Source organism: Ornithorhynchus anatinus, chromosome 16, assembly GCF_004115215.2.
Source record: "Ornithorhynchus anatinus isolate Pmale09 chromosome 16, mOrnAna1.pri.v4, whole genome shotgun sequence".
Taxonomy (NCBI): Eukaryota; Metazoa; Chordata; class Mammalia; order Monotremata; family Ornithorhynchidae; genus Ornithorhynchus; species Ornithorhynchus anatinus.
This window is the reverse complement of record NC_041743.1, coordinates 12,463,949-12,490,362: the sequence shown is the minus strand read 5'-3', so window position 1 is coordinate 12,490,362 and position 26,414 is coordinate 12,463,949. Positions and strand designations below refer to the sequence as shown.

General features: G+C 46.4%; 2 protein-coding genes across 5 annotated transcripts in view; one reads left to right on the top strand and one right to left on the bottom strand.

Moving 5' to 3' along the window:
- TPR (translocated promoter region, nuclear basket protein) overlaps positions 1 to 6,735 on the top strand; it is a 55,513-nt gene extending 48,778 nt beyond the window's left edge. The window contains exons 44-51 of one of the 4 annotated variants that reach the window (XM_029081045.2): positions 1,655 to 1,723; positions 2,199 to 2,290; positions 3,424 to 3,530; positions 3,917 to 4,012; positions 4,162 to 4,318; positions 5,099 to 5,217; positions 6,058 to 6,156; positions 6,524 to 6,735. In XM_029081045.2, the coding sequence (XP_028936878.1) occupies positions 1,655 to 1,723; positions 2,199 to 2,290; positions 3,424 to 3,530; positions 3,917 to 4,012; positions 4,162 to 4,318; positions 5,099 to 5,217; positions 6,058 to 6,156; positions 6,524 to 6,579 (795 nt within the window). In that variant the 3' untranslated portion in view covers positions 6,580 to 6,735. Of the gene's footprint in view, positions 1 to 1,654; positions 1,724 to 2,195; positions 2,291 to 3,423; positions 3,531 to 3,916; positions 4,013 to 4,161; positions 4,319 to 5,098; positions 5,218 to 6,057; positions 6,157 to 6,523 lie in introns of all 4 variants that reach the window. The other 3 variants (XM_029081047.2, XM_029081046.2, XM_007668990.3) reach the window with 3 other exon arrangements.
- Positions 5,890 to 22,826, bottom strand: PRG4 (proteoglycan 4). The gene is made up of 13 exons (XM_029080990.2): positions 22,736 to 22,826; positions 22,196 to 22,294; positions 19,060 to 19,182; positions 18,034 to 18,153; positions 15,853 to 15,999; positions 15,200 to 15,325; positions 11,751 to 14,075; positions 10,491 to 10,568; positions 9,182 to 9,318; positions 8,183 to 8,339; positions 7,580 to 7,792; positions 7,267 to 7,392; positions 5,890 to 6,874 (listed from the first exon to the last, which is right to left on the bottom strand). Exons 1-13 carry the CDS (start codon positions 22,779 to 22,781, stop codon positions 6,777 to 6,779), a joined length of 3,795 nt encoding a protein of 1,264 aa, XP_028936823.1. The 5' UTR covers positions 22,782 to 22,826; the 3' UTR covers positions 5,890 to 6,776.
- Positions 22,827 to 26,414: the final 3,588 nt, after the last annotated feature.

The following is a 26,414-nucleotide window of genomic DNA, read 5'->3' as shown; positions in this document are numbered from 1 at the left end:
AACCATACTGAACGGCACCGTCCAAGTTAATGAACTGATCATAGTTTTCCACTGTAAAAGCTTTGGGTGGGTTGGAACTCCAGTGCAACTTATTTTGCATCTGGCTACATTTTCTGTGTGAGAGTTCTCCAGTGGTTGTGAGGAAGGAAAAGAAATCATCTCTACGCTTCCACTTTTTTCTTAGCATTCATATTTTCAACCCTATATATCTATACGTGCAAAGTGAGCATCAATTTCCGGAATGCGAATGCTCGACGAAGAAATTGTATGAATCAGGGGAAGAATGAAATTAATGAAGACTGACGACGTTTTTAATAGCTGCCCCATTCATCAAGAAGTTAGTACTGAGTTTTAAGGCCGGTAGTGATTTTTTTAGTCTCCCTCAGTGAATAGCACACAATTAATGCCCTGCTGTAACAAAACTCACCATTAGCTTGTCGTGGCTTGCAGTTTTTTAAAATATGTTATAAAGGGTAATTGGACATAATTCGTTGGAATTCGGTGTAATTCTTGTTTACTAGTTACTTACGTTCCACACATTCTGTTCTATTCAGTCGTATTTATTGAGGGCTTATTGTGTGTGAAGCACTGTACTAAGTGCTTGGGGGAGTACACTCTCACAACAAAAAGACACAGTCCCTGCCCACAACGAGCTCACAGTCTAGAAGGGGAGACAAACATTAATATAAATACACACACATACACACACGTGTGTATATACCAAAAAAATCCCCTTTGGTAATTTAGAATTTTCTCTTCCAGGTTTACTGGTGAACTCGTAAAATAAATAAGTGGAAGATTAAGTGGGATATAAAGGAGCCTGTTAATTTAGGAAGATGATCAGACTGTGCTCTGTTTCAGTATTGAGATGAATGAAGTTAAAGAGTTTTCAGTTGGCAAATATTTAGTCTCATCGTGCCTCCTCGTAGCTCTCACTGCTGACCTGTAGCTCAGGCCTTCCTCCCTACCTGGACCTCCTCTCCTTCCATCTCTCGATAATATTTATTGAGCTCCTACTGGGGGCAGAGCACTGTACTAAGCCCTTGGGTGAGTATACATAGTAGCCCTCGAGGAGCTCCCCCTTCCCACCTTCAAAGCCTTTCTGAAATCACATTCCTCCAGGAGGCCTTCCCTGGGAAATTTCTACTCTCCCCAGTTTATATCTTTGGCAATTACCATTTCACACCAAAGTATTTAAATACTCCCAACCTCCTTTAAGACCTTTATACTACCTCATGCACTTATCTTCCTTGGAGGGCAGGGATCATAACTATTGAATTTTTTTTCCACTTTCCCAAGCACTTCTACCCACAGGAGGTGATATCCATGAATTGTATTGATTGGGCGCTTACTGTGTACAGAGCACTGTGCTAAGCGAGGTGTCCACTAAAAACTTGTGTTTGATAGAGGGAGAATTTATCCCTAGCCCTCACGTGTCATTTGGCCTTCTCTAAACCAAGGTACCATGTAGGCAGCTCCCTCTCAGCCCCGAGGGTCGATTGACCCTCTGGACTCTTTCCGTTGCCCCTGTGCCTAGCCATTCTTGTCAAGGACTAGGCAGTAGTGAGTCTTTATTTTGCAGCGCGTCTTTCAGTTGTGAAGGTGAGTTGCTATAATGCTTAAAAAATACTCACGCTACCCCTTTTCTTCTCAGAGAATCCAGATGCCAAGGCGGCAGTCAGTGGGGCGTGGACTTCAATTGACCCCTGGAATCGGTGGCATGGTAAATAGCCATTTTTAAAAAGTCTGTCTTGGGGACAAAGTAATTAGTACTAATCATAATGATAATTGTGGTGTTGGTTAAGCTCTTACTCTGTGCCAGGCACTGTACTAAATGCCAGATATCGGGTCGGACGCAGTCCCTGGCCCACATGGGGCTCACGGTCTTAATCCCCATTTGACAGATGAGGAAATTTGAGTGAGGTTATCGGGCGTATTGGAAATCCCGACAGAAGGAGTTTTTGAAGTTTGAAAGTTCTAAGTGAATGGAACTTAATACATTAGCTGCTGATTTTTTCCAGAATGTTCAAGTGAAGCTGCCTTGTGGGTTTTTTTAGACTTAAAGGCAGTATTCACATTTTGTTTTTACGGAGAGGAACTCGTCTTGGATTTTATTTCATTGAGTGAAACTTAAGCATTTCCAGGATCTTGTAAAGAATATGTGTTTAGCTTCTTATTTCAGACTTTGTTTTTAGCAGCAACATTTTTTTGACGACGAGGACAGAACCGTTCCAAGCACTCCGACTCTTGTGGTGCCGCATCGAACAGATGGTTTTGCAGAAGCAATTCAGTAAGTTAATGAAGCCAGTGGAATATATATATATATTTTCTTCTCCTCTTTAAGCTTTCTCATCAGACTTTATATCATTCTTTCTCTAACACTGAGTCACTGATTCTCTATAAGGTTTTCATGAGTTTTGGGGGAAACGGAAAAATGAAATAAAATTTCCTACTTTACATTGCTCTGAGTACATCACCTGGCAGTTTGCATGTGGATATAGAGAATGAATTTAAGCCATATTTTCAGGCTTGAAACTTATCTTGCTTGGTTCTCTGCACTTTTTCTCCCTCAATTATCCATGCTAATCATCATTTAGTCCACCAGTCACTGGACTGTAAGCTCGTTATGAGCAGGGAACATGTCAGCTAATTCCGTTGTGTTCTCCCAAGCGCCTAGTACAGTGTTCTGCACATAGTAGATGCTCCATACCACTGATTGGATTAACAGACATTTAGATAATATGATTTTCACTATGTACAGGGCCTGTATTTTAAAATAGCCAGTACCCCTGTGTAACATCTTGCCAGTAATTTTTCAGACCCAGAGTTTTGCACAGTATTACCATCCACAAATATGAATCTATCGTTTTTCTCTAAACGAGTATTAGCTCTAAAATATACTACTCTTTCAGGCAAGAAGTCCAAAAGCATGCTTTGTGCCCTTAAGGAGCCGAGGATGAATCCTATTTATTGAGCGCTGCTGTGTGCAGAGCACTGTACTAACTCCTGGGAGAGCAGCACGGTATAGCAGAGTGGTTAGACACATTCCCTGCCCACTATGAGTTTACAGTCCAGGGGACACTACTTTTAAATCTACACTTTGTGATAGCAGTGAACTCGCCCAACCTAATGAGTCTTCTAGTCAGAGAAAGCAACCCTCGGAAAAATAGGAGCTGCTGCTTACCCCAGACTCCTCTACTCATCACCCCTTCCCTTTTGTAGCTCTGTCACTTCATTTTTCTTAACCTGTTTCTTTTTCCATCTTGTAAGTGCACTGGGGTGGGTTCATCCTTCTCAGTGATGCTCTTCCCTTCCTGCTCTGTTATACATATATATATATATATATATGTGTTTATTAGAAATAGCCAAAGTACCGCTACTTTCATTTAGACCGAATACTGAAAAATATTCTATTTCTCCTAGTTCACCTCAAGTGGCCGGTGTTCCTCGGTTCCGATTTGGTCCCCCCGAAGACATGCCACAGACAAGCTCCAGCCACTCGGACCTTGGCCAGCTGGCATCTCAAGGAGGTAAAATCCCCTAATGCACTTTGGGCGTGTTGTAGGTAATGAGATGATATACTGGAAGAGGTGAGTTGATCTAGTAGATGCGCTTCGTCCAGTTAGTACATTAGCCTGGGACCAGAGACGTATCGCTATGCAGTTCCCACAGGCTGAGGGGGAACGGATGGATGGAGATGGCTTACCTTCGTGCTTGGCACGGAGTAATCGCTTAACAAATACCATCATTATTATTATGTGGCATGCTGATCGTCGTAATTGTGTAGCAAGATATACAGAGATGATTGGAGCGTTTCGAACTAGCGTATCTCAGAGACCTTAATTGGCGAGGGAGAAAAGCCACTTTACTGAATCTTCTAGATGGCAAAGCTGTTAATATGCAAAATGATCTTTAGGTTTAGGAATGTATGAAACACCTCTCTTCCTTGCTCACGAAGAAGAATCCGGTGGCCGTAGTGTCCCGACGACTCCTCTCCAAGTAGCAGCTCCGGGTAAGACTTTGACTTTTTGCCAAACAGCTCCAGGTATTGAAAATGTTGCCTGGAAGACTATCACGTCACCCCTTGTAGTTGGAAGAATTTGTTTTAAGTTTAAAATAGATGCCTCAGCCAGTTTCCCTGTTTTTTTCCCCCTTTCTAAGTGACAGTTTTTACTGAAAGCACTACCTCTGATGCTTCAGAACACGCCTCTCAGTCTGTTCCGATGGTGACGACGTCGACCGGCAATTTATCAACCACTGCTGAATCAGGAGGAGGGGATGACGGAGATGAGGTGTTTGTGGAGGCAGAATCCGAAGGGTAAGCCGACATTTCCTTTCCATAACGTACCTGTGAATTTCTTTTCCGCTGGCTGTTGACGATATAATGTAATGCCGGAAAACAGAATATTGAGGGGTTAAATATAGCCCCTTGCCAAGCACTTTATTTATCTTTTGCATTGCATATCGTCATGTACAGGCAGTTGAAATTGTCTTAAGAGTTTCTGGGAATATTGATACTGCATAAACCAGGAATTTATGTAGTCACCATTTGCTACGTTTCATCTTTCAGAAGGGACAGCCATGCCAGATTCTTCTGTAATTAACAGATCGAATAATGATACTTCCATTTTCCTTTCTGTGAACTCTTCCCAACAGACCTCTGACCATTCTTTCATTTCTCCTACTGCCCTTTTAGTTTGTTTACTATCTCTAAGGGTCTGAATGATACACAGCCGTGGCGGAGGAGCTTCTAAAATTTATTAAAATGCTTTTTTAATCGTGTTTCCTCTATGCGTAATGGAAGAGGACAATTCTAATAAAGGATAATGGGTTTTTATGATTTTAAACCTAAGTCCTGAAGAATTTTGACTGTTTCAGAAATAGACTATCGTAGTTCTTACAAGTGAGTCGTCCTCTCTAAGGACCCGAGGAACCTCTACCGACCAAGAGCGAGCTGGGCCCCTCTTGGTTCAGCCCTTGGGTGTCAGAATTCTGTGTATGCTATTTTGATAGTAGTTGGCGTATTCATTATTTTCCCTGTTCATTAGAAGTAACGTAAATTGCCACTCAGGCTATTTTGCTCTTCTCCTCTCCTCAGGATCAGTTCTGAAGCTGGCCTAGAAATCGATAGTCAACACGAGGAAGAACCGGTGCAGGCGTCTGATGAGTCGGATCTGCCTTCCACCAGCCAAGATCCTCCGTCCAGTTCGTCAGCAGGTACCGATCTGTCGTCTCTATTATCCAGCCTCATGTACCAGGTTCAGCCCACTTAGCTTGTTAACTGGAAGTCCTCAGCGACTACGGTTTGGTTTTAATTGGGTCCTCAACGTGGATAGGATTACAGCAGGCAACATCAGAGGTGAGGTTCACAAGGCAAAATTTAAGCCTTAAACCCACTGAAGTTCAAAAACTGCCTCGGCCCCCAAGCCCGAGGATCAGCGGGAAGGAGTTTAATGTAAGATAAATCTCCCACATTACCTTCCCGCAAGCTTCCTTTATAACTAACTTGGGAAGGTCAGAAAATGGTTAGTAAAATCCGAGCAGTGCGGAATGATTGTTGCCTTCCTCTGTGTCAGTTAATACATGGATTCTATAATTGTTGAATTTATTGTACTGTGTAATTAGCCCTTAAAGCTTGTGCTTTGAAAGTGCTTCCCTTCCATTTCTCAAGGGAGGAAAATCTCCTAAACCAATCGATGGTATGTATTGAGTGCTTACTTTGGGCAGAACACTGACCCAAAAATAAACTTAAGCTGCTAAACGGGCAGTAAAGAATGGGGGGGGGGGGGGGGGGGGGGAGTGGTGAGGGTTTTTTGTTACCTAGGATTGTCAGTACAACATGAAAATCACCATGCTTGGTAACAGGAAAGAAAAAAAGCTAAACATTGCTTTTGTTCAATCTAGTTTAATATTTTTTTCAATAAAAATAATTACTGGTTAAATAATTGCTAAACAGTGAAAGCTGTCAGACAATGACATTGGACATTAACGCACGTACTTCTAAACCGCTTCTCCCACTGTTCAACTGATTTTTGGTGTCGTGGTTTTTCTCTCTAGATACCAGCACCAGTCAACCGAAGCCTTTCAGGCGAGTCAGGCTTCAGCCACAGACACTGAGAACAGGGGTCCGGGGTCGTCAGTTTAACCGTCAGAGAGGTGAGTTTCTCAGAAGGCTGCACGAGGCTCACTTTTTACCAGGAAACGGGCAGCTTTCAACGTGAGCACTGGTGATGTTGTAAAAAAATGTTTTTGACTCGTATGATATGGAGTATTCATTCATTCAGTAGTACTTAGAGCGCTTACTGTGTGCAGAGCACTGTACTAAGCGCTTGGAATATACAAATCGGTAACAATTTGAGTAACAATTCAGTACACTGTTAGACACTTGCTAAACTGTTGCCCCTCTGATTTAAAGCATTTTTACCTTTAGGGTCCTGAATCCAACTAGAGCTGTGATTTTTAAAAATCAAGTGGTAATGGGGATCCGCCGACTGAAGGGATGTTTTTCTTTTTCTACTTTCAGGTGTTACCCATGCAATGGGAGGCAGAGGTGGACTAAACAGAGGGAATATTAGTTAAAAGTCCTGTAAAATAATCTCCGGAGCTGTGAATACAAGTGGCGGATCGGCTTTCTTTTAGAGTAATCTACTGCTGCGCGTCAAAGCATTTTATACTTAAATCGGTATGCAAACATTTCAACCCCTTTATTAATAAAATTAGACTCGTTAGTGAAAAGCGTCGCTTCTCCTTCAAATCCACAACCCTAGAGGTGGCTGTCAAGGACAGTTGTACCAGGCCTTTGATAGCGTCTGGCCCGAGCGTGTGGTGATGGCTCTTGCTGTTCTGGTGGGCACGTCGATGCTGTAGGATCGATCTATAATGGAGAGAAAAAGAATAGATATAAAATATCCTTTAAAGAGGCCCTGGGTTGTCACAAAATGCAGGCAAAAGATCGCTATAGTCTTGAGCTTAAAACCATCCCATAAGTAACCAATTTTGTTTTCTCACTTATTATACAGAGCCTTTTAAGATTTTCCCTAAAATGTTTTCAAAGAAAGTAAATCTAGGCAAAGGTAGAGCCTCGACGAATCAGGTTTTTATTTATTCTGCCCAAGGCAGAGAGAAGATGGTTTATTTCTCACACCAGCCTTTTCCACATCCGCTCTGGATCTCTCAGATCCAGCGCTCAGAAGAGCGCTCGGCCCACAGTGAGCCCTCAACGGATACCATCGTCATTATCATCTCTCGTTTCGCTGGAGAGCTTACCTTTAGAAAATGAATAGTAGTCGTAGCCATCGGGTTTCCTGGGGTTGGGCAGTGCGATAGCCGAGGTTATGACTTTGGGAAATCCTCTCCACTGTGTATTCATTCTTACTTCATTATGCAGCACACCTGAATGAGGCATATTAAAATTAGAAAAATAGATCTTGAATATTGCATCCTTCCTCCTCTTCCCCTCACACTCAAACACACACAGAGGGACTTAACAACCATAATAGAGTTTACTGTAATACCTGTACATGTTTGACTGTTGACTTCATTTTCCACAGGTAAATGCAAGTAAGCACCTTGACCTTACCTACTGGGTAGCTGACTTTGACCGTTTGATAGCTGGGTGGATAGTTAATTCTGATGGTGTGGTGGTACGTTTGGTACGGAGGTACAGCCCGGTCATAGCGACGTCTTCTGACCAAGGTAGTCTGTCCGTAAATTGGATAGGTGACAGCAGGTTTCTGCCTGGTGCATTTTTTGGTGGGTTCGTGCTGATAGGTATACTGCTGCATGCTGCCGCCTAACATAAAGAAATGGTGTCTCGTATAAAAATGGAGATAATGATAGGTAAAGGAAAACAAACTCTTTTAAAGGCCTAGAAAGAAGAGGGGAGTGGGGTTTTGGGGCTGGGGGGAATCCCCCTGAGCCCCAAAATGTGCACTGGTGATGGAATCCAGAGTAGTTTTACACGGAAATATCTTGTATATTAACACAATTAAGGCTACAGTTTTCCCCCTTGTTTATCTGCCCTTTCAAATGACTGTAGGGGGAAGATCACCCTAAAACAATTCAGGGTGTCAGAATCATATCTGGTAAGAGATTTAAGTATTTCCCAAAAGGTCACCATTTGTAACTTTACTGTTCCTCATCATCAAAGAGAGGTTGGTAAAAGGTCCACGTAGACACATACCTCTTTTGAAAAAATACACCGATTCAGGCCTGTTTTTGTGTTTAGCTATCGAGAGAGCCGCCACTATTTTTCCATTCAGTCCTCCAAATCCTTTAAAGATCTGTTTCGGGTAGCCTGCGTCTTTTACGTCATTGGTGAAACGCCAGTACTGAGAGTCCTAATGATTTAAAACAGAAAACTAAATATAACCGTAGTCCTGGGACTCAGAGGGAGAAAAATTATTTACCTAAAAATTAACACATCGTAACAAAGTCAAATACCCCATTTATATATAAAACAGTGTGATCAAATGTGAACACAAACTCTAGGATCTTCTATCTTTATAACCTTTAGCACAAGAGTAACTGAAGTTGACTGCTACAGCAGGCATTGTTTTTGATAATAATAATAATCGTGATAGTAAGCACTAACTGAGTGCCGGACACCGTCCTAAGCTCCGGGTTATATACAAGCAGATCGGGTTGGACAAAGTCCCTGTCCCACGGAAGACTCTCAGTCTTAATGCCTGTTGTAGAGATGAGGTGACTGAGGTCCAGAAAAGTCAAGTGACTGGCCCAGGGTCATACAGCAGACAAGTGGAGTTGTGGGATTAGAATCCAGGTCCTTCTGACTCCCAGGTCTCCTATAATGGAAGGGCTACATTCTGGCCAAAGCCCATGCTAAAGTACTCATCTGTGAGCAATCGAAAAACAATGGCGCAGCGAGCAGTCTCTTTAGTAACAGGGCCTGGCAAAGACAGGCAGGCTTATGTTGTCAAAAGATCATTCCCCAATCGCTTTCTAGCCCAAATGCATAGTCAAAGCACAGAGTGGGAGAACAGAATCGTTTTACTAGACAGTTGCACCGTGTATTCTACCATATTACTAATGCATCTCTGTCATCTAGATTTGCCCAGAAATCATCAGTGAAGATGCTTATAAATTGACCAGGGTTCGTACCCGCACTTAGTTGCATCTGTTCGATGGCAATTCAACTAATGGGGCACGTCACTCTCCTCACCTTAAAGAAAAACGTTTTTCCTTCACAGTTGCATCTCGTAAAAACTGTATCAATAGGGGAGGGGATGCCCCACACCTCAGTAATTCTGCGAGGTGGTGATGGAGGAGTGAATGGATTCAACATCCAGAAATAATGACCTGAAAATAAAAGTTAACAGTCAGTCTAGAAAATCTCCTGTTTACAACTCTACCTCAGGCCGCCCGCAGTAAAACATTCTTGTAAACACAAAGACATCTTCATTTATTTTTAGGGTGATGGTTGGGAATCAGATGCTTAATATTAATTTTCGAGGCTCTTTCAGATTGAATATTGGATTTCATTTGAAAAAGAAAGAGTTTATGGCACTGCTGTTACTAACAAGAGCCATGACTTGTAGACAGATCTGGCACTGTGTATCTGTTACTGCAAATTAGAAATACATGAGCCCTTAACCTCCTCACATCAATGTTTAAAAGAATAATAGGCTATGGAGGGTTAAAACTTCCAAGGCCTCAAGAAAAGAAAGGCATTTGTTTTTGTTTAAAAAGCAGTGAAAACAATGACATATAATTCACGATCTCAAGTTGCATACAGTTGAATAGAATTGAAAAACATTCATCCTTCTCTTTTGTATTCTGTAATTGCCCTCACCCTGATTTTTGAGGAGAAAATAAAATATTCTTTTGTATCACCTAATTGAAAGCAGTGATAGCCTTTTGCAGAGGAAAAGGAAAATGAGAACGTGACACCTCCTCCCTGTCGTATTACCTTAAAGTCCCCATTTTTTGCAGCAGTTGAGAGAAGGAAAAAGGTAAGAAGTGTGGTCTCAAGTGCCCTCTTCCTTCTCCCCTCCTTTTTCTCCCCCTTTCACTGCTAGATCTCTTAGGTGACCCACTAAATTGCCCCAGCCATGTTTTAATGTAACAAAAATTGTGTTATGACCGGGGCAATTATGCAAATAAATGTGGGCATACTGAGCATCTGATGTGTGTGCAGCACTATTCTAGAAAGTTGGGAACCTAAGATAGAAGACAGCAGCACCTACCTTCAAGGTAGACAAACAGACAAATTACAAAAAATACAATAGGGACTTATCCCCACCTCCCCATAAAAGACCAAATCAAATTAATCCCGTGAATGTCTTCCTACCTTTCACATTACTCAACTGGCCAAAAGGTATTTCTCCTCTGCACCTTCAAGATTATCATTGTGTTAAATAATACGAATTTTTGAAATGTCTGGGATATATCAGTCCTAGAAAGTGCCTATCCCAATAAGCTGATTATTTGATCTAAAGCAGAAGGCAAAACAAAATCCATATTGGGCTCACCTCGAAATGCAACTAATGTCCCATTGCGCAAAGTCGTGAGTCCGTCCACTGGCTTTCCGTTACACAAGTTCATCTCATCTGGAATAGAGCGCAGAAGACATTCAGGCATTTATTGTGCCAAAATTGAGGCCCAGTTGAAGATTGGATTGGCCCTCACCATTAAAAAACAGGGGAGCATCTATTTAGTCTCGGGTTCGTACTCCTTTCATACCTCCTGAAACGGTAAGTGGTCCAATTCTCTGACATTAGTTACCTCCAGGATGTTGGAGGCCTCTGGGAAATTCTTGGCATTTACTGCCTCGGGTCATAGTCTTAAAGACCATTTATCTGGGCCATGTGTAATTTCTCTTTGAAAATCTGCTAGAAACCTAGACTCTTGGCTGCTTACCTTCTTAAGGAATGTTCCATTAATGGACAAAATTATTTGTTTGCTTATACAAAGCATGATTAGGACTCGGCCCCGAGGCTGCACAATTCTTAAATATACTAAAATGCGATCCAATTAGTTCCAAAGACCAAACTGATTTTCATATACCTACTGATCCTTGCTGATGACTTTTCACAGTTACTCTGTTCTTTCAACTTAATCATTGTGACCCACAATTTTTGTGCTCAGAACATTGCCCGTAAATTCTTTAAAAAGCTTTTCTAAGAACTTTCCACCCCTAAAAAGGGATGGGAAAAAAAAAAATCATACTGATTATCCAAGATCTCTATTCGGGACTCACTGCCAGCGTATCACGTCCGTTTTCTTCTCGGAAGAATCTCAAATGCAAACCTTTTCATCAGCTTGGAGCATTCTGGTTTAACCTAACCAAGCCTGGACTGCTATTCCCAGTTGATTCCGACAAGTTTGAGATCTGAATGGAATCTCAAAGCATCAGAGGCTCACCCGAAATATGAAATATCAAACGTAAGAGTGGAAAGAAGTTATATTGCTGAGCATGATGGCCTTTCCACCCTGTAATGTTTTTGTTTGTTCATGTTGAATGATGGAATTTCTTAAATTTGAAAGAAATCTGGAGTTCCTTTCCAGGGAGGTTTGGTCCTCAGCCCCAGAGAGGTGACCATCTGTCCTATTAGTAAAGACCTTGGTTCAGTTCAGTCTTTAATCAAATGTGATTAAGCAAAAGATAAGTATCTTTCATTCGTTCATTCTATAGTATTTATTGAGCGCTTACTCTGTGCAGAGCACTGTACTAAACGCTTGGAATGTACAATTGGGCAACAGAGATAATCCCTGCCCAAAGACGGGCTCACCTGAAAGCACTGGGTTGCTGGCACCGTTTTGATTCGGTCTCAAAATAAAGGTAGCCCCCGGGACGGCCAGTGGATTGAAGGCCGGAGGTCTTGGAATCATAAGCTGTTCCTCCAGTTCTGGAAGGGCCGGAATCACGCTTTCTGAGACGTCTTCGGGACCAACGGGAGCGTCTGGCCTTTCTGGCTTTGGGGTTCTTGTAGGTGCGATGGGGACGCGGATGGGCGATTCGGCCAAAGAGGAAGGATCCTCTTGACGTCCAACCATCGTCAGTGTTCCCGGAGCGGTGATTTCTTTACTTGGAATTTTAGGAGTACTTGTCTTTACAGTCGCAATTGTCACTTTAGTTGGCATAGTCCCGTCTGGAGCCGGGGTGGTTGTGGCTTTAGAAGCTGCGGGAGTCTTTTTAGGTGCCGGAGTCCCGTCCGGAGCCGGGGTGGTTGTGGATTTCGGGGTCGCGGGAGTCTTTTTAGGTGCCGGAGTCCTGTCCGGAGCCGGGGTGGTTGTGGATTTAGGGGTCGCGGGAGTCTTTTTAGGTGCCGGAGTCTTGCCCGGAGCCGGGGTGGTTGTGGATTTAGGGGTCGCGGGAGTCTTTTTAGGTGCCGGAGTCTTGCCCGGAGCCGGGGTGGTTGTGGATTTAGGGGTCGCGGGAGTGTCCTTAGGCGCAGAGGCCTCGTCTAAAGCCGGTGTGGTTGAGGCTTTAGAAGCGGCGGGAGTCTTTTCAGGTACAGAAGTCTCGTCTGGAGCGGGAGTGGTTGTGGCTTTCGAGGTTACGGGTGTCTCTTTGGGTACGGGAGTCTCGTCCGAAGCCGGGGTGGTCGTGGCTTGAGGGGCTACGGGAGTCTCTTTGGGTGCAGGAGTCTTGTCTGGAGCTGGGGTGGTCGTGGCTTCGGGGGTTACGGGAGTCTCTTGAGGTGCAGAAGCCTCGTCTAAAGCCGGGGTCACGGAGGTTTCTTTAGGTACCGGCGTCTCGTCCGAAGCCGGGGCGGTCGTGGCTTTAGGGGTTACGGAAGTTTCTTTAGGCGCAGAAGCCTCGTCCGGAGCCGGGGCCGTCGTGGCTTTAGGGGTTACGGAAGTTTCTTTAGGCGCAGAAGCCTCGTCCGGAGCCGGGGCCGTCGTGGCTTTAGGGGTTACGGAAGTTTCTTTAGGCGCAGAAGCCTCGTCCGGAGCCGGGGCCGTCGCGGCTTCAGAGGTCACCGGAGTCTCTTCAGGGGCCAGAGTCTCGTCCGAAGCCGGGGCCGTCGTGGGTTCGGAGGCCGTGGGAATCTTTTCTGAAGGTGGGGCGGTTGGAGCTCCAGGGTCTGCCGGAGTCTCTCTCGGAGCCATCGTCGTGTCTTTCGGAGCCACGGAGATCTTGTCCGTTGTCACGGTTGTGTCTCCGGGATTGGAAGTTGTCTCTTCGGTTGTGGTAGTTGTGATTTTAGTTGTTGTCACTTTAGGGGCGGTAGAGGTATCTTTAGTTGTGGTTACCTTAATAGTGGTACTCGCTGTTTTACTTGTAAGAGTTTTGTCTTCGGGGGTGGAAGGTGGCTCCGAGGTGACTATTTTAGATGAGGGAGAGGCAACCGTGGTCGGAGCGACCGTTTGTTTGGCCGTCGTCGTCTCCTTGCTCTCCGTCGTCGTCATCTCCTTGCCCTCCGTCGTCGTCGTCTCCTTGCCCTCCGTCGTCGTCGTCTCCTTGCCCTCCGTCGTCGTCTCCTTGCCCTCCGTCGTCGTCTCCTTGCCCTCCGTCGTCGTCGTCTCCTTGCCCTCCGTCGTCGTCGTCTCCTTGCCCTCCGTCGTCGTCGTCTCCTTGCCCTCCGTCGTCGTCGTCTCCTTGCCCGCCGTCGTCGTCGTCTCCTTGCCCGCCGTCGTCGTCGTCTCCTTGCCCGCCGTCGTCGTCGTCTCCTTGCCCGCCGTCGTCGTCATAACCGCAGGTGGCGTCGGGACCTCAGAGGCCGGTTTTGATCCTGTGGTAGCCGTCTGCTTGGCGGCACTAGCTGTTTCCTTAGCTGTCGTTGAAGTCCGTTTAGCGGTCGTCACTGTTTCCTTAACTGTAGTCGAAGTCTCTTTGGCGGTAGTAGCCGTCGTCTCTTTCGTCGACGTTGACGTCTCCTTAAGGGAAACCTCAGCTGTACTTGCAGGACCGCTCGGCGGGAGACTGACCTCCGGGTGGGCCGTAGTAGCTTTCGTGGTTGGGACGGCTTCGTTTGGCCGAGGGCTCGGGCTTTCTGGAAGAGGAGTTGGCTCGAAACCCGCGTCGTCTGCTCCGCTCCTGCCTTCGTCTACAGTTGGAGGCGGTGGGGTAGGCTTGTCTTTGGTGGTTCTTTTCTTTTTAGAGTCTTGTCCTAGGGAAAAAAAAACAAAGCACATCTTTGGTCATTCCCCGAACACCTTCTATTTTCCCTGCCGCGCGGCGGAGAGGCCGCCAACAGCGGGTGAAAATTCAGGCAGATCGTTCCCCTCGCCCTCCTCCGCCGCACACACCCAGCCTCCTGCTTGGTCTGGACCACTCCGGGATCACAGTCCTTGGCAGGAGATTCCAACTTCCGGCAGGTAGCGAACGTTGGCACCCCAAGCCCAGACCATTAAGGCAGGAGCCCCGTCCCCCGGCTCGGATGCCGGCAGTCACCCGTCTTCTCACGCCACTGTCGTCCCGCGAGGATCCGGGCCCCCTCCCCGTTGCTTACCGCGGGCTCCGTCACCGACAGACCCCCGGCCACTCCCCCCGACCTGTCTGCACCTCTGCCTCGCTAGCAAGGGCTCCGTTGAGACGCAGGGATTGGGAGCCGTAGCACCGGAGGTAGGAAATAGGCACTAAGAGGGCAGGAATTCAACCAGCGAGCCGTGGGTGATGCGGCAGCTTCCATTCTGCCATCCCGAGTCCCATCTGCCTTGCCCCGGTTTTGCCAGGCGGGCAACTATTAGGTGCCGCTGCTGCTGTAAGTTGCAAACGACTTCATACGGAGTGTCCAGTTGTCACGTTGCGGAGAGAATGACCAGGCATAAGATCTGTACAGTTCTAGTTCTGCCTGCCCCGAGGTTTTTAATAGCAGATATTGGTTTGGCAGGTGTGTGTTGTCCATATGCTTACATTCTGGCTGAGGTAATGGAGACTCCTAACAACCGAGAACAAGGAAACCTGACTTTGGCGGTTCAAATAGGCAATATGCCTTGTTAGAGGGGGGAAGAAATACTTCCGCTACGATTAATGGTTCCCACTCTCATTTTAGAGAATCCTGATCGCAGGTCTTTCAAAACCCATTTTCTTACGTACTGCTCATATCCGTATCAGTCTGTCTCGTCGGCAAGTCCCTCTATTTGGGGTTTCTTAGAGATCACTTGGAATTTTCACAGTGATCTTTTGAAAGTTACTAAGAAACCAAAACTCTGAACTCAAATCACCCTACTTTAAAGTCAGCACCACCCTTAGCGGTATTGATGGAGAGCTGAGTCTCATCAATACTCAAACCTTTGGGTTTCTTCTTTGGTTCTGAATTGTCAGATGAATTTTTGGAAGACTTGGTTTTCCGAATGGTTGAGGAAGAGGAAGATGAAGACGAAGAAGAGGTTTCCTGATTCTCAGAAACCGAATGTTCTGTAACCAAATAGAAGAGGTGGCGGGGTGAACTATCACAATTGACGAACCATCGCCCAGGACGTTCAAATAAAATGGGACCGGTTGCGAATCGTCTCTGGTCTGAATCCCAGTGAGTTTGGCGTCTCCCCGTCTAAATGTTTATAAAGTCCCTTCTTGCCGTGTTAAACGCTGTACAGAGCAAAGCATCTAGTCTAAAAGGCAAGGCGCCGGCCGTCTCTTGTCATCTCCGCCCGTGATTCCCTGAGATCCGACATCCCCATAAATCACATCGCCGAGTGTTTCGAGAGCGCAACGGTTCGACTTACTAAATTACACCTACTTATCCAAAGAACCACTGTTAAATTGACTTCCCTACTCTTCCCACGTACTGATTTTAAGACTAAAACCAGTAAAACTTCCTTGCAAATGGCTAAGCAGACGTAATAGCTTCTAACTTTCTCCTGTCCCATGCTCTCCAGCCCACCTCCAGGGTTTTTAAGACTCAGAGAAAATACTCCATCATGCAACAGTGACCCCTTTCCTACCTTCTGTCACTTCCTTTGCTTCTACCACTGTCTTTGGCTTCTTCTTTGGTGTTTTAGGGGTGCGTTTAGTGGTTGATTTGTTGGCCGGAGGGGTTGGTTTGAGCGGTGCAGTTTCTGGTGATGGTGGTGTTGGTTTCGGGTGGTGTACTGAGGCCAAGTAAAAGACTGTTAATAGATTCGTTAGCACGCAGCTTGCAGTAATTAGCGCACACAGGGTGAATGGTCAGAGCTAGGAGGCCAAACAACTTCAGAAGTGAAAGGGGGCATTCGTGAGATGTTGAGAATTTACTCAACTAAACATCGCCTCCAGTTTACTCTAGCTGTCTTTCTTTAAGGTGTCCCTTTCACTGATCGACTCTAATGGGACGTTGGTGAGCCGCTTCATTTTAAGTCTGTTTGAAACTTTGTATCACGGGAATAGAATGCCCACATTGTTCCAGTCGAGTGTTTCATCCTCTCGGCTAGCGGGGGAGAAACCCCACTTCCCATTAGGATTTTTGGTAACGCATATAGCATGGGTGTTTTCCATATAATTGTGGCCTAAAGACACAAAGAGTCTTGAACGATCTGGGTCTGTCAGGCCAAATTAAACGCAGCTGCATGAAGCATCTGAAAACGAGAGCATCGATTGGGACATAAATTGTCCGTAACATTTGAGAAAAGTTGCCGTCTAACAGTTTCCTGTTGTCTTTCAAATCGGCGTCACTTTCCTTTCCTCTGCTTTTGCTGCATGGCTAAGTGATGCCGAGAGGCTAGTGTGTGAGGGGACGGCTATCCTTTTCACCATTTCTTGGTTCAGCTCTAACTCGACAGCAAGGGACCTCACAAAGGAGCCCGGGGAAAGCAATTTGTTCATTCATTAGACACTTGCCTACACCCTATCCCACAGCCCCACAAGAAGCGACCCACTCGGTGAACTTGCTCAGCCCCAACGGTGCCCGTTCTTCGGATATCTGAAGCAGCTCATAGGAACCACTTGTCCAAAGCTAAAGAGCTGCCCATTTCGGGGTTCTGCCCCCGATGAAGTTCTCCCCCTCTAGATTGTAAGTTCGTTGTGGGCAGGGAACGTAGCTACTCAAGCTGTCGTACCGTACTCTCCCAAGTGTTTGGTACAGTGCTCTGCACACAGTAAATGAATGCTCAATAAATACCACTGATGATGAATTAAATGATCAAGTAACTGAGTTGCCAACACCCTGCAGGGTTATTGGATTTACACTCCACAGTTTTTTCTCTGCCGCTCCGTGCGTGGGGGAATTACAATGTTCAGAGGAAATAAGATTCTGCAGGGAATATTTGCCTCCTCAAAGCCGCAGCATAAGAGGTTTTGGATATATTCATTTTGCCGTTTCAGTTTTTCTATCCGATTATTCCCTAAGCGCCATCAGTTTGAGTTTCCTTTGGTGTCTGTGTGTTAGAACCGGACGGAAAAGAAAACGCAGTTGTATAGACCGGAACAATTCCCAGCTGGCAATTAACCCCAGGCTTGACAACTTGAGATATTTCTAGTAGAAACAGGGAAACACTGCCAAAGGGTCACAGCTAAACTGAAGAGAAATGGGCATATTTGGTTGTGATCTCGCTGGCCAAATCCTCTACACTTAAGTGCAGATTCAGAGGAATCATTCTGCCCCTCATCTTCACCTACGGCAGTCAAAAGCACAGATATTAACAGATGGACTCAATCAGTGGGATTTACTGAGGGCCAAGCACAGTGCAGTAGAGTTGGTCAATCCATTCCCTGCCCATAAAGAATTTAAACTCCTTCTGGGCAGGGCAGGGACCTCACACTTCAACGTACTTTGTTGGGACAGCCCTCTGGGAACTCAACAGAGGCCAGCAACAGTTTGGCTGTCATCATTAACCTTTCCTGAATTGGAACCGGAAACCCGAAGCAGAAAGAACGTACTGTCCCAAGACCGACTGCCCCAGCACTCGCCAAGATAAGTAGAAAAAATGAAGGGGAGGAGAGAGAGAACAGGGCCTGCCCTCTTTTCTCTTGACAGAAGAGAATTTCCACTGAACGGTTATGTAATTCAGTTAAGTGACAGTATTATATGCCGGCAGTCTAAGGCAATAAAAAACACGTTAGCCAGATTACCCTATGGAACACAATTTAAAAAAACTCGAGGCAGTGTGCAAAATGCCGGAAAGAGGACCCAAATAAAAACTAGCACTTACTTTCTTCGCAGAAGCTCTGATAGTCCGGGCAGCACTTGCCGAATTTAGTACAGGCTGCATCACAGTCGCATTCTCTCCCTCTTACAAACGACTCAAAGCACCGTCCTTTGCAGGAGAGCTCTACCCAAGGCGAAACGACATCAGGTTAGGCATAGAAATCTGCAAATCTCTTCACCTCGACAATGAAACTGTTTCTTTCTCCCTCCCGCCCACCCTCTTCCATCACATCACCCTCCGTGACACCTTCAATATGGGAGAAAGTTCACCCTCCCCAGTTTTGTAATTCACACGTGACAATGCTTTAAAACAGTAAAAGGCTTTGTTTCATTCCAGCATTGCCCACTTAAAACTGGCTCCATTTAAAGATTTGTTGCATTAAATGAACCCTGTTCCAGACTAACACCCAAATGGTCTTCATTCGGATTCAAGATCAAATCGTACTTTCAGTTGCTTCGGTACTCAGTTCACATGCGCTGAAGGAGAAATGCACTTGTATGCGGAAAGCAAAGTCTTTCCTCAACACAGTGAAAATAAAATCTTAGATTTGGGAAACGAATTAGATCAGGTCTTAGTCGTCAATACGTTAAACGTGCAGCATCCGTTGAATCCTGATTTAAAATATAGTCTTCAATATTGGTAACTTCATGAACAACATTTTTACACCGTGATCCTTTAAAACTGCCCAACCGCTTGGTCTCCGGCCGAATGCAGTTAATCCTTAAAAGATGTATAACGGTCCCCCGCCGTCTGTGATAGCAATCTTAGAACTTGTTAAAAAAGAGCAGTTCAATTATCTTCGGAGCATCAGTTGTGTGGGGGGGCGGGGGGAGCTGGGGGGTTCCTATGTAATTAAAGGGTTTGGTCCCTTCTCTAGATACAGTACAGTGCAACATTTATGCCACAAAACAAGAGACACAGAACAAGCAAACATGGAATCATAAACAAGAAACATAAAAATCACTCCAACAGAAAGGGGAAAAGGAGCAGTGCTCACCAGTAGAAGAACTGTCGGGCCTGAGAACTTACCCTTGGTGCAGACTTTCTTGTAATCGGGACAGCACTCCATGAAGTGTTGACAGTTATAGTCACAGTGGCAGGCGTCAGTCCTAGAATACCCTTCCCCACATCTCCCCGCACAGCTTGATACATCTACAATTACACAACACCCGCGTAAACATCGCCAAACCGATCAATACAGGGGGAGGGATGTTGGGGAAAGAGCAAAATGCTGGGGCGGGTGGCCGGAAGACAAGTTCAGTGGTCCTCGGGCATTTGAGACACGGATCTGCCTCGCCTTCTAATCTCCCCTCTGCCCCTGGTGGGTCTCTGCCACCGGGGCCTTGTCATTTGATCCTTCTGAGCATCAGAGGGAGATGTTTCTATTCTTAGCAGTGAGAGGTCAGATGTGGAAGGGCATCTTATTGTCCCTGAGTAAAACCTGGTGGGTGAGAATTCATTTTTAAAGAAAAGCATTAGAGATCGTATTTCCTGTATCAATGCCGTGAGCCTAGCTCTTGGCTTCCAGCCACGCCGGCCCGTGTCGGTATCCAGTCATTATCCGTCCGGTCAAGGGCCAGGGATCGAGCCAGCTCGGAGGTGGTCGGGGAGGCGGAGGGGACTGGAGGTTAGCATCTCACGGCGGGGGCAAGAGAAAGGCCAGCTTGCCGAACCTTCTCTTCCCAGGTTGCCCGTGCGTCGTCTCAGCCTCCCATCGGCCTTCCCCGTTAGACGGTAAACTCCTCGTGGGCACGGAACGTGTTACTTGGTTACTCCTTACTTCCCAAGCACCTTTTACAGCGCACCGCACCACGTGAGACCTCTACAAATGCTACGAAACTACTGAGATCCTCGTTCCTCTATCCGTCGGTTGGCAGAACCACTAGACGCTTTTTCTTAGAGGAAACTGAGAAGGATCAACTGCAGGGAGAATTCCCTGGCTTCTTTCAAGAGCCGTCTCCTTTACTTTGAAACCTCATTTTGGCGTAGTGGATAGAGCACAGGCCTAGGAATCAGGTGGTCATGGGTGCTAATTCCAGTTCTGCCACTTGCCGGCTGCGTGACCTTGGGCAAGTCACTTCACTGGGCCTCAGTGACCTCATCTGTAAAATGGGGATTGAGACTGTGAGCCCCAAGTGGGACAGGGACTGTGTCCAAATCCGATTTGCTTGTATCCACCCCAGAGCTTAACACAGTGCCTGGCACACAGTAAGTGCTTAACAAATACCACAGCTGCTGTTATCATTTTTCATCTGACTAAACTGTCCCCTACAGCTCTTATGATTTCTGTTGGAAATTGGCAAGCACATTGGAGGTTTCATGGATAGATATGATTTAAAATTTGAAATCGACGATACTACTCTGCAGATTTAATATTTGATATATTCATTCGATTTTGTATGGACCAGTTAGGGTCATCCCTTCCTCATCTAATTGATTTTTTTCATCGTGACCGGGGTGAGGGATTTGGGGATTGAAAAGGAATCCACTTTACTTAGAATCCATCAACTACTCACACTGGACAGGTACGCAGTAAACTTAAGTGCGGCACAAAACATCACGCGTCTGGCCCAGAAAGGTTTCTGTCTTTGACAGACCATTCAGAAGTATAAAAGTTCCGGGAAATCTCACACTGAATTACAGCATAAGGGAGAGGTGCTTCCCCACAGTGGAAAACACAGGTGACAAAACCACAGTGAAGCACAGTTACCCTCAAACAATTCAAGCAGCAACCTGAGCCTAACACCTTAGAAACCCTCCTGAAATTGAGATAGAGTTCTCTAATAATGTACTAATTTATTAGTGAATAGGCAATTTGCTAATAAATTACATATTCCTAATTGTCATGCCTAGAATGGCAGTCTGCAGGACCAGTATCCTGAAGAGAGAGTCTAAAATTTGCTGAAAGACTCAAAACAGGGCCTAGAGAAACAAAAGAAACACAGCACTCAAGACAAGCATAACTTCCAACACTGTATACATACAGGTGTGTGTACGTACAGGGAGAGGCCGGGTGGGAGAAACAGAGGTGATGGAGGACAGGCAAGCGTGAAAGCTACAGACGAGACCACGTGAAAGCAGCACTAGACAATTTGCAAATGCAGCCCTTTGAGTTAATCATGAAATCATTTTTGCAGGCAAAATGTGATTCGAACAACGTCAGGACCAAAAGTAAACTCAAGCTGTGCCCACCCTTATCAGCATCACCATCACGTGTTAATTTAGAGTTCAATTTAGGCAAAGTAAAGTGTATTTCGGTGAGTAATGGGTGCGAAATGTAGAAAAAAGGCAAAAGAAATTTTATCGTGGCTGAAAATATTAGCACTGCGAGCCGAGAGCTAAAGTTTCCCGATGCCACCGCACAGCGAGAATTTGAGAGATTGGATAGATTAAAATCACCGAGCGAGAAGCACTCAGATGCGTTTGCATCTACCTGCTGTCTAAGCGTTCTACATTTCTGAAGAATGCTTCGGTAGGCAATCCTTTATTTAGTCAACAGGAATCCGATTAGCTCAGTGGGACGCCAGTACTAATTCTTCCAGAATTTCATAGCCAAAAGGAAGCCATGCCAAGACTCTGATAGGACTTTTGGCAGAAATGAGCCCAAATCCCAAACTGTTAGAAATGGAGGTGCCCTGGCAATAGTGAGCAAAACAAAATATTTTCACACGGATCCATCCGTAGAGACCGTTAAAGAGCACTAACACAACGGGAGAGCTCAGGGCATTTAAAGAAAAGCCAGCCTCGGGACTCTAAGGCGGATGCCCATTTTTGTGTCCACATTACTGATTTTTTAAACCTTTGGGGAAATTAATAGTAGATCATCTTACCCTCTCAAAACACCTTCGTGTAAAACATTCAGAATTTGTCTTTTGGGAGAGACTATAAAGGCTATAAATTTAACAGTATATAGGCATATATATATGTGTGTGCGTGTGTGTGTGTGTGTATGTATCTATAAAAAACAGTCTATGCTGTTTGCATAATTTTGAGACTTAAAATCTAATTCAACTTGAAAAGACAGCTAAGGACTCATCTGGATTTGCATCTCCTTTTAAAATAAAATCAGATGGTAAATTCTAATGTGATATATTCAAAATAGGATAATAAGAATTGAAATCCAATCTCTAAAATCTTGCTTCGGAACTTCACTGTTTTTGAGTACCTTGAGAAGACGCTTCCTCTATCAGGAAAAGGGAAAGCAACGCCAGGTGAATGTACAGTATCTTCCATTCCATTATTGTTTTCATGGTCTGCATTCTTCCTGAAAAAGGGAACATAAAACGCATTAGAAAAATGTCTGTTTCACTGTTACACCACTTTAAATCTGAGTTCATCTGAATCGACAGGAAGGGATCATTTCAATAATTAAAAAAGCCATTTGGAGGCTTAGTGGTCCAATGAAATACCTCTTCCTTTAGACTATCCGAAGGAAATGCATTTTAGCTAAGAGCAAGAGTAAAAACCTGCTCTGGTCTTTCACCAGATTTTGATATTAAATATACTCAACGTCATAAATAGCCTGCATAGAATGCTACACATTTGGAAAATATTACACCAAATATTTTAATAGCCTCGTTAAAAATCATTAGAAGGACAATTGACAGCTCAAGCCCTAATAATAGTAAAAAACAAAAAAAAAACAAAAAAAAAAAAACCAAAACCAACCCTCAGAATTGAATCTTTGAAAGCAAACTGACAAGACCTTTCTTTAAAAGAGCAGAGTAGATCCTACTCTTCTGAGTTTTCATTAACTTTTTATTTCAGTGACGCTTCCAACAGGTGGATTCCACTGAAGTTCTTAAAATTATAAAACAAACAAACCAGAAGCCTCGACTTGTAGCAGCGGTTTGAGTATCTGTAAGAAAACACATCCTGAATGAAATCAGCTCCAAACCAACTTACCCTATAAAAGATGCATCTGTTTCTCTGACGTCCCGGATGCTTTATATATCGGTGAAACTAAATCAGGAAGAACTAATTGGTCAGTGGGCTAGGCAAAACCGACAGAACCAACCTATGAGAGCAAACTTTCCACATTTATTGGAGAGGGTCCCAGACGACTAGACTTGAGCAACATCTGGAAAACACTCCCATTAAGAAAAATGACTACTGCAAAATAAATTTAGATTTATTAGCCAAAACACATTTCTAATTTCTGGGTGAAGCCAACAAGTTGTTCTGATACGGTAAACGGGTCTGGCAGGCCGAGTGGGCAGATTCGTCACGGGCAGACGCTGAAGGTTAATTTCCTTTCCGGCCAAACCCACCCTAGCTCGCCGAGGACTGTGAGACAGGTAGCGCTACCTGGCTTGAAACGCGGGCCTTCTGGAACGTTCCCGGAAAACTCACTCTGCTGTCCTCCGGGAAGGGCTGGCCTCGTCACCGTTGCCCATCACAAGAGGAATGGTAACGGTCAATTCCGCAGTAGCGTTAATACGGGCCTTCGTAGAGTCCCTATTTTGCACAGACCACTGTACTAAGCTCTGGGGGACAAAGGGACCCGGGTGATGGTTAAATATGATCCCTCACTGTCAGGGGGCTCGCAATCCAAGGACCGCGGAGGGGAGAGGGAGCCAGCTGACAGACACACAAAGAAGGGTCAAACAATTGAGAGAATACAAAAGACAAGGACGACGATAAATACAAGAGGGCGAGGTTGCTGTGGAGAGCGACCCGTGCGTTAAGCTGGGATCCCTGACCTTGCCGATTGGCACCGACCTCCTGACTAAACTCGAAAGAATTGCAACCACATAAAAGTACGATTCTTTCTCCAGTATAAAATATGATCCGTGCGTGGTGCTCGGGCTGTCCTTTCCAGGAGCTGGAGTAAGTCGCCTAGACTTCTCCGTGCCTCAGTTCCCTCATCCGCAAAACGGGAATTCAATACCCGGTCTCCCTCCCGCTTAGAGCGGAAGCCCCACCCGAGACGGGGGCCGTGTCTGACCCGATTATCTTGCTTCCACCCCACTGCCTAGTACGGTGCTCGGCGTAAACGCCTGACGACTGCCAGGGTTTTTTTTTTTTTTTAATCATCATTACCCTCATTAGCTCCCCGGGGCCTTGGTTGCCGCTTGAGTGGGTCAGGGTCGGCAAAGCAAGGCCCCCTGGGGCCAGGGAGAAGGTCCTGGCGATCCGATCGGAATCCGGGGGTGGGGATGGGCCAGCCACGTGACCTCTGCCCTTCCTCTCTGCGCTCTGCCCTCGGCCAACTCCATCCCACGAGCCGCACGGGTTGGCTCCAAGCCGCGCCACCTATAAACGTTCACAGGCGGAGGACTAGTCTCCTCTGCTGCCTTGATCCGCGGCAGGACATCACAAGAGGCCCCTCCGTGGCTGGATGAGAGCCAGCCTTCTCTTTCCCGGGGCTTAAGGCAGGTTGGGTGAGGGACTAAGGCTACCGCGGTCAGACCGCTAGCCCCCTTAGTCTGAGACCCTTAGACTGCAGCCCCTAAAGCTCCCACCCACTGAGGCAGAGAGAAGTGAAGTGACTTGGCCAAGGTCACACAACAGACAAGGGGGAGGAGCCAGAATTAGAACCCAGGTCCTTCCGCCTCCCAGACCCGTGGAGAAGCAGCGTGGCCTAATGGAGAGAGCCCGGGCGTCAGAAGGGCGTCGGTTCTAATCCCAGCTCTGCCGCTTGTCTGCTGTGTGACCTCGGGCAAGTCATTTCGCCTCTCTGGGCCTCAGTTTCTTCATCTGTAAAATGGGGATTAAGATCGTGAGCCCCATGTGAGACGGGGACCGTGTCCAGCCCAATTGCCCTGTATCTACCCCAGTGCTTAATACAGTGCCTGACACAAAGTGAGCCCTTAACAAATACCATAATTATCATTAAAAGAACAATAATAATAATAATAATGTTGGTATCTGTCAAGCGCTTACTATGTGCAGAGCACTGTTCTAAGCGCTGGGATAGATAAAGGGTAATCAGGTTGTCCCACGTGAAGCTCACGGTCTTCATCCCCATTTTACAGATGGGGTAACTGAGGCCCAGAGAAGTGAAGTGACTTGCCCACAGTCCCACGGCTGACAAGGGGCAGAGCCGGGATTCGAACCCATGACCTCTGCCTCCCAAGCCCGGGCTCTTGCCACCGAGCCACGCCGCTTCTCCTATTATTCGCTGGGCAACACTGCGTCGCAGAATGTTGGGAAAAAACTGCAGCGGAAAGACCATCCTGACATGCGACAAGCATGAAAGGGGCAGTTCTGAGAGTAAGAGAGGTGGTAATTAAAACCTGTTAACACGAAAAATGACACCAGTGCCACGAAAACGCGACAGCGTACAGAGCAGCCCAAAAGGGGGTTACGTGCCCACGGTGGGGTCAGGACCGCCAATCCCACACTGGTCATTTGAGACGCGCGCACCCACGGTCGGCTTCCCCGTTACTGGTGTCGTCTTCAGAGGAACCCCATGTGTTACCCAGGCATAAAATTATACGATATTTCATTAAAATTGGGCAGTACTCATTACTAAGCATGAGCAGGGAATACACAGAATGACTATCCACCAGCCGTCCATCCTACCACGTGCCTCACGCGGGGGCGCGTCTCACGCGTCGTACCGATTTCGGGGCAACGAATTCCAGACTGACTGGCCGGGGAGCGGACTCGGCGATATACATCCCTACCGCCGACGGCCCAGTAAGCAGGAGGAAGTCGCTCCCCACAGGCACCGGCCGAGGTCCGTGGCCCTCCGCGCCGGGGAGCCGTGTCTGTTCATCTCCGAGCCTTCCGCTCTTGGATTCTGGATCGAGACCATCCGGGAGTGACGCTATTCCCCTGCTTCTCGGTGGAGATGCTGGGAAAGTGCTATGACGGTACAAAATAAACATTACAACGGATCCGCCGCCGGGGAGCCGACCCGGTGAGTCACCGCCCACGCCGCCCCAGGGAGCGAAAGCGGATGGGGACCGTGACCTTTTCCGGCCGTGCCACGGTTGGAGGATTTCGGCGGACGGGGCCCGGGGGGGACAGGCGATTTGGCATCCCGCGCCCGGGCGGCCATCGTGGGCGGGGAACGCGTCTGATTACTGTCGCGCTCCGCTCTCCCAAGCGCTCAGTACAGCGCTCCGCACACGGTGAGCGCTAGCGTGGCTAGGAGAAGCAGCGTGGCTTGGTGGAAAGCTTGGGAGTCGGAGGACGCGGGTTCTAACCCCGGCTCTGCCGCTCGTCTGCTGGGTGACCTTGGGCAAGCCACTTAACTTCTCTGTGCCTCCGTTACCTCATCTGTAAAATGGGGATTAAGAGCGCGAGCCCTACGTGGGACAGCCTGATTACCCTGTATCTACCCCAGCGCTTAGTGCTTGGAACGTGGTAAGCGCTTAACGAATACCATAATTTTTTTGTCAATAAATACAACTGAATGAAGGGAGGGCAGATCG

What these genes read in the sequence shown, in the direction of transcription:
- PRG4 (XM_029080990.2), bottom strand. Translation starts at nt 22,781, where the DNA reads ATGAAAACTCAGAAGAGTAGGATCTACTCTGCTCTTTTAAAGAAAG. An exon ending in GACATTAGTTGCATTTCGAG is followed by an intron (nt 9,319 to 10,490) that starts GTGAGCCCAATA and finishes TTTTATTTTCAG; the next exon opens with GTCATTATTTCTGGATGTTG. An exon ending in GAAAAACGTTTTTCTTTAAG is followed by an intron (nt 8,340 to 9,181) that starts GTGAGGAGAGTG and finishes TTAAATCATTAG; the next exon opens with GACTCTCAGTACTGGCGTTT.